Genomic DNA, 8,034 nt, shown 5'->3' with positions numbered 1-8,034 from the left:
TGGTGATACCAGCCCGCTTAGTGGAGCTCGCAGCGGCTAGCAAAATAAAGACGCTAATAACAGTTTTGTTCTTAACTTCGTCAATAAATAGAGTTGCGTGGAATTTCAAACGCACATCGTTTGATGCGTTTGTCATGTCTTTAATTTTCATTTGTATGTGCCGTATACGTTCCTATACGATTCATCTGATTGTGATGAAATTTTGTGAGTTTTTATGCGCATGCGCGTGAAGGTTTCTGACCAGGGATATAACTATTTTGCAATATTTGGAGCACGAATCGTTTCAAAAAATGTGTTTATTTCATATTATATAGCGGCACTTCGTCAATTTTTGTTGTATATGTGTGCACGCATGACACAATTTATTTAAATATAAAAGAGAGACAGAGATAGAGTGATATATATAGTGAGATAGAGAGAGGCAGAGAGATAAATTGAGATAGAGCGAGGTGTAGGGAATGAAATGGGTTAGATAATGTAATATATAGATGTATAGAGATTTATAGAGATTAATATATAGAAGAGATAGAGATAGAAGGAATTATATATGTATATATGTTGATATAAAGAGATAAATAGAGATAGAGAGATACATAGATATATTTTTAGATGTAAATAGAGATAAATACATATTTAAAGAGATGGATACATAATTTGTATATGTGTAACTACTTCAAACATATTACAAAACAAAAGTGAATGAGGCATTGCAATGCATGCCAAGCATTAGCTAGATAATGGAATCTTTGCAATATTAGTAATCTCTTTTTTTTTTTCAGTTTTTTTCTATAGTGCTTTATAGAGTCTAGGTTACATACAGAAACCAATTTATATATATATATGTAAATAACTATACACTTGCAGAAACACAACTGTCGGGATCTGAAAGTGATATAAATTATTTTGCACATTTGACATTCAAATAAGGAAGACAATTACTAACTACATATGATTTCGAAAATGGTCCCCTTCACCCTGTGTTCAGGCCGGGCAACGCCGGGTACTGCAGCTAGTATGTAAATATATTGTATATTAGCTGCAATACCCGGCGTTGCCCGGGATGAACACAGGGTGAAGGGGACCATTTTCGAAATCAGATGGAGTTAGTAATTGTCTTTTTAATTTGAATTTCAAGTGTGAAAATTAATTTATATCACTTTATGATCCCGACAGACATTGTTCTGCTAGTTTATAGTTATTTACCTGGTCTGTATGTAATTTAGACTTTATAAAGCAATATAGAAAAAACCTGAAAAATAAGAGATTACTAATATTGAAAAAATTCCATTATATAGCTAATGCTCGGCCTGCATTGCAATGCCGCATTCAGTTTTGTTTTGTAATATGTTTGAAGTAATTACACATTTACAAATAATCTATCCATCTCTATATATATTTATCTCTATCTACATCTATATACATCTATGTATCTCTCTATCTCCATTTATCTATTTATATCTACATATATACTTCCCACTATCTCTATATATTCTATATATAAGTCTCTATATAGATCTATACATCTATAGGTATATCTATTTATCTAACCCATTTCATTCTCTATACCTCGCTCTATCTCAACTTATCTCTCCGTCTCTATCTCACTCTATATATATATATATATATATATATATATATATATCACTCTATCTCTGTCTCTCTTTTATATTTAAATTAATTGTGTCATTTTTGCGCACTTATACAACAAAAACAGACGAAGTGACGCTATTTAAAATGAAATAAACACAATTTTTGAAACGATTAGTGCTCCAACTATTGAAAAATAGTTATACCATCTCAGTAACCTTCATGGGCATGCGCATAACAAATCACCAAAATTTCATCGCAATCGGATGAATGGTATAGGAACGCATACAGCACAAACAAACGAAAATTAAAGACATGACAAACGCATCAAACAATGCTGCGTTGAAAATTTAAGGCAACTCTATATATTGACGAAGTTAAGAACAAAACTGTTATTAGCGCCTTTATTTTGCTAGCCGCTGCGAGCTCCACTAAGCGGACTGGTCTCACCAAGGAGAAAAATATGAATTTTCCAAACCTTACTATGTGTATGATTGTGTGGCAGACATAGAGAAATGACACTCACTCACTATTTGTATGTCTATAACCTATGATTTTTTCTGTTATAAAATTAAATTATCACTTTTTCACTCCCTTAGGGATGAAATTTCATATTAATATGGGGTATATGTGTTAATCCACGTTTTAAGCTAGCTATAGGCCAAATTTCATTCAATTCCATGCAGTAGTTTTTACGTGAAAGAGTAACAAACATCCATACTTACAAATATTCGCGTTTATAATATTAGTAGGATGTATATATACACACATATTATTTTTTTTAATTTCTTTACATTTTTAAGAACATAAAATAGTGTCCATTGACAGCTATAGGTATTCTGAAAAGAAATGAAAAAAAATTTTAACACTCTATTTCCCAGAAAAAATTATTTGTAGCATTTGGTCAATATTTACAAGGCATTCAATACAATAATGAACTGTACTCAAAAGAGCAAAAATTCTTAATATTAAATCTTATAAGAATTATGGACAAGATGTCGTATTTCAATTACGTCTCCTTAGACATAAGAAATTAGAATTATCATATCATACTCTTGATGATGTCCAACAGGAAAATTTATTTCCAAAATTCTCATTCCAATTTTTTACTTAGAAATATCAGTGTTTCAGATAGGCCCACATTGTATATAAACTTAAAAAGTTATGTCTAAAACTTTTCTCTCTGGTGCAAATTTGCCCACCAAGTGCGTGAGGCACCTAAAAACATGATTGCTCAAATGGTGGAAATCGTGTATTGGAAAGATAAAGTAAATGTTCATTTAAAGTCACACTGCAATTAAGGATAAGACGCGTTATTTTTCCCTAAATTCTATTCAGCGAACATTTATTACCTGCGACTTCAATTGCTCTGCATGGCGAAGATCTGGAATGGCTTAACTTCCACAGAAAATGCACACTGTTTATTATTTTAGATGAGAATCACTCGACCTTATAGTAATTCCATCAGTTGATACTCGGCAGCAATGTTCTCTCCGGCCGGGGGCAGACCGCTCCAGATCCTAACTGGGCGGGGATAGTAGCCGGGCAGATCTGGCTGGGAAGGAAGTGGTGAAAGGAGGGGTGACGCAGGCCCCCCCCCCCTCTCTTTTTTGCCCTCCCCGGTCGCAACAAGGACGTATTCGCGGGCTCGCGTATATAAGGCCGCCGTCACGACTGTCCGACAAGCACTCACATTGGAGTCAATCTTCTGTCAGCTTCTTCCGCAGACCACCTCCAAACACCTCTCCACCATGTACAAGAGTCTGGTGAGTACTCCGTCCTGTCGCGGCGTGGTTGAGTTTCTTATTTTACCTTCTGCGCAAACACTACTCTTTGCCCGCATCTGAAGTTACATACAAGCCTTCGTGAAGGTCCTGGTTAAACACACTCAACACATATACAATCTAACGTTCTTAAAGACGCCAACAACTTAATCTTTGAGTAGTAAATGCACTTTACAATGAGTTAAAAGTTGTTTTTGTTTTAACGAACATAGGAAACTTAAATTCATGGTCAATTTATAATCACGTTCTTCTTACATTAGTTTGATCAATTATAGACAAATTTCTCACAAGTGGAAAAAAAAATCTGAAATGTAGACATTTATAAGTTAAACTTAGAGTCAAATGTAAGGTTCTTAGTTAAAGTGAACATTCAAAGCGGAGATTAAAATAACGGGAACTCCGAGACTTTTAAGACTTCTTCCGTGTCACCTAGGCCCGAACATAGCCGAGCAAACTCGATACTCAATTAATCGAGTGTGTTGTAGCTTGTTTCTCTGACCGTGCCTGAAGAATGGTACTGTCGCATTTCAGAATGGAAAAAAAAAAAAAAACTCTTTTTTTTTTAGTTTTTAGTTTTCCGAGCCGAAAAGCAGAACTCTACTGTTTTCGCCTCGTTTCTCTGTTGTCAACGACTTGCATCTCGGAAACATGCTGAAATGAAAGAAAATAAAGTTAAACCTCTTTGGAATGATCCAAAACAGAATTTTTTAAGATTCTTGATACAAGCATAAGGAATATCAGAAAAGAAATCAAGTAAGCGTGTGGAATAAATAACTCGTTAGAAAAACGTTACTTAATTTTATGTATCACATGTACTTGAAATATCGTCAAAATTGGCAGTTTTAAGGTTTTTCTGGTATATCTCTGCTTAAAAATGGTGACAACTAAAAATATTAAACTCTTATCCAATCTAGGATATATGTACAGTAATCAAACAAAAAAAAAATACTTATAATACTTCCACATCAGTACGTCACAAGTTAAAAGGAACTATTTGTGTATGGCTTGCAGTACTTGGTGTGAGATTCAGTTTAATATTATTCCCATTTATTTTTCTTGCTCTTTTATTTTTGCTCCAAGATATGAAAACAATTTCACAACATTTAATCATCTTTCAAATGTCAAAGAAGTTCATCACTTAAAATATCAAAAAAGATTGTTTGCGTTCATTTTTTCAGAAAATTACTTTTAATTAAATGTGTGATCTCAACCACAAAAATTCCACATTTCGAACTTTTCGTTTTCTTTCAGATTAATTCTGCAGTAGTATTAACGCTGTCAACACATTATGTATTAAGAGGGCACATTCAAATGCTTTATTTGTTTACATGCATGTACTATTCTCACTGATGTTTATGAACCACATACTTAAAAACCCGACGCTATTTTATCCCTAGTTGAAAATACTCTTGCTTCTAGAGATTATTTGATCAAAACATTAAAATTTGGTACTTTCTGCGAATCACAATCGATAATATAATTTTACGTAATTGAATTAAATGAATCCAAAGTCAGATACATTTCTCTTAAATAATCTCCAAAAAATTACTGTCTGGCTTTTTCCATGTATGTTTTTATTTAATTTTAGAATATCAAAAATTCTGAATAATGTGAAAGGCATTCAATGAGATAATACTTAGCCTACTTAAATTCACTTAAACCAATTTGGCTCGGTTCGCATTTATAATGACATATTTTGTTTTAATGACACTGGTCACCAATTCTTGCTGATCTGGTCTGAAGGGTACTTGTTGCAGATCAGCAAATAACCTCCAACCCATGCATGGATAAATTTTAAAAAGTATCCTCACAAAATATGTACCTTAAAACAAATGACAAAGTCCTTAGCTAGATTAGGAATGGCTACTAGAGGTGTGTTATTGTAGGTACCAGCAAAGTTAAATTTTATCCTTACGTCTTCTTTAATTTTTATCCTTTCAACTGTAAATAGGTACATCATAAATATATACAAATAGTTTCTTTCACAAAATGCTTTTACATAGTTGAATAATTTGCTCAAACATGTATAATACTGATCCCTGCAACTGTAACATTCAATACTTGTGCAAAATTGTAAGCATAACATGAAACCATCATATTTTACATTATCAGGTCCCGTAATCGGACTCTCGCAAAGCAAAGCTAGCCAGCTGTGAATGACAAAGAGAGAGAGTCAAATATATACAGCGCATCATGCCTCAAACGGCTTAAACATAGACCAGACAACAATACAGAACTGGCAAAGCAAGATACAGTTACAACAAACAAACAAAAAAGGGGAATTGAAAAATTATTGAGCCACAAAACCGTACATACCACGAGACAACTTGACATGGTTACCCTATTGCAAAATTCCAAACATATATTTCCAAGTGGCAAGCCGAAACGAATTATTTAGAACAAATTTCTAAAGGCTACATAACGATCTTATGACGTTAAGAACAGAGCCACAACCTGATGTGCCCAAGCACACAAACCCAAGTTCCACAAAAAAGCTTACCATGCCGAGAGCTCGCCAGCACTGTACCCCTAACTGACTTAAAGAGTTACAAAAGGAACTACATGCTGCTAAAATGCAAAGTTACCCGACACTCTCGGTAGCTACAGCTAAAAAGGCCTCGAGACCCAGCGCCGAAAATCCTCTATTGCCGCACCCCAGAAGGGGAACAGCGCAAGGGCCGTAAACCTGAAGGGTGGGGGATCAATTACCAGTTGGAAGGAGAAGGAATCGTGACGTATCTAAAGGGGAAGGAGGGGGAAGGGTAGGAGAGGTGACGACCACGCCGCGCCGAATTCAAAGTACATGATGCTGTCATTACATGTCCATACATGATAAAGAGAAGTGTTATAAAAACACGTCATACATTTATGTCCAAATTTAACCAGGAAATTAAGAAAAATTGTTAAAGTAGTGAATGCCTGTCAAAATTAAATAGCTTAGAGATTACATATGTAGGACATAACATATTTTTTTCATCTCTACATTTTATTTATGTTAATTGTAATTAAGGATAAAGATTTTAACTGCTAATATGGTGGTCTTGTAATTAAATTGTGATGAGTAAATTTTAAGGGAAGCTAGCTTAATTTTTCTAACATTGTTGTCAAAGTGTTGTTACTACGCGCAGAGACGTGATCGAGGTGGTGTGTGCTTGTCGCAGGTCGTCATTGCCGCCGCGGTGTGCGCTGTCATCGCTCAGGCCGACAGGTACCCGGCTGGCGTCAACCCCGCCCTCTGCCCCAACTTCCCCATCTGCGACAACACGCTGCTTGCCTCCCAGGGAGCTGGCGGCCCCGCCCCCTACAACTCCTACAACAACGGAGCTTACAACCCCGCCGCCTACAACAACGGAGCTTACAACAACGGAGCTTATAACAGCGGAGCTTACAACAGCGGAGCTTACAACGCCGCCCCCGCACCCGCCGCCGGCTACCCTGCGGGCGTGAACCCCGCCTCCTGCCCCAACTACCCGTACTGTGGCGCCGCTGGCCCCGCCGCCGTAGCGCCCCTGCCCGGGTACACCAGCCGCCAGTACCCCGCTGGAGTGAACTCCGGCTCCTGCCCCAACTACCCCTACTGCAACTAGGTTCCGCCCTTTCCCTACTTCCTGACCATTCCCACCTCGACCCCCTCCACCCGTGACCCGCCCTCTACAACCCCCTCCACCGTCTTGCTCCTCCCACCTTGACCCCCTCCACCATCTAGTCCCCGCCCACCCAACCTTTCTAACGCTCGACCCCACCCACTTCGACCCTTCCAGCTTCTTCTTCCAACTTCGCCCGCGTTCTAGAAAATACGAGACAGCCTTAAGAGGCCTTGAGGCGCCAGGACAGTCAACACCTACGTCAGCTACGACTCCAGTATGTCTCGAACAAAAAAAGTCACTGTGATCTCTGTCATCTTTACCTTCCATTTCCTATGCGTCTGCCTTCGAACTACGTCTGCTCTGTTAGAACTCTTTCGTCTTTCTAGATAAAGACTTGTGTTCCTTTCCTCAGAAGATGGCTCGTGTCCGCTGTACAGCTTGCACGCCTGTGCACTGGGTACACCGGAAGACGATATCAATGTGAGTGCTGTTTCACATCGTGTCTTCAAATTTTCCTTCTAGCTCTGTGTACCGTTTGTCCTAGGTTTGTTTCGTTTCCTTGTTGAAGAAAACATGTGAGATAGTAATGTATTTGTTGTGAAAAAAATTCCAAAAATATGTGTGATTGTTTAAGTATGAAAAAATAAAAACACGTGTGAATAAAATGCATGTATTTTTTATTTATTTTTATATTATATCCAAAATTATATATTATAAATTCTGTAAAATAACGCCGAGATAATAAATAGTTAGGCCTATGTTAATACATTTTAAAAATTCATAATTTTGTGATATGAGTTAACTTGATTACAATTGAAGAGAGTTAACTTTCTAAAAATATGGAATCTGAAAATGTCATTGTATTTACATAACGAATAATTGGATGAAATCTTTTTTTTCCTTTAGTTTAAAACAATCCAAAATTATATTAATGTAACTTTAACATTTTTAGTATGTACATAAACGCCATTACTGACCGAGTATGTGCGTGTCTTCAACAGAGTTTTAAAAATGTTAGATAATTTTTCAATTGTTTTTTTTAGCATATCAGTTTTGGTTGCTTATAAAATCAAAAA

General features: G+C 36.5%; 1 protein-coding gene across 1 annotated transcript; it reads left to right on the top strand.

The window, feature by feature from the left end:
* Positions 1 to 3,275: 3,275 nt before the first annotated feature.
* LOC134528187 (cuticle protein 1-like) lies at positions 3,276 to 7,636 on the top strand. The gene is made up of 2 exons (XM_063361577.1): positions 3,276 to 3,353; positions 6,533 to 7,636. Exons 1-2 carry the CDS (start codon positions 3,339 to 3,341, stop codon positions 6,956 to 6,958), a joined length of 441 nt encoding a protein of 146 aa, XP_063217647.1. The 5' UTR covers positions 3,276 to 3,338; the 3' UTR covers positions 6,959 to 7,636.
* Positions 7,637 to 8,034: the final 398 nt, after the last annotated feature.

Source organism: Bacillus rossius, chromosome 1, assembly GCF_032445375.1.
Source record: "Bacillus rossius redtenbacheri isolate Brsri chromosome 1, Brsri_v3, whole genome shotgun sequence".
In the NCBI taxonomy this organism is placed as follows: Eukaryota; Metazoa; Arthropoda; class Insecta; order Phasmatodea; family Bacillidae; genus Bacillus; species Bacillus rossius.
The sequence above is the reverse complement of the archived record's forward strand: the minus strand, read 5'-3'. Positions and strand labels throughout refer to the sequence as shown.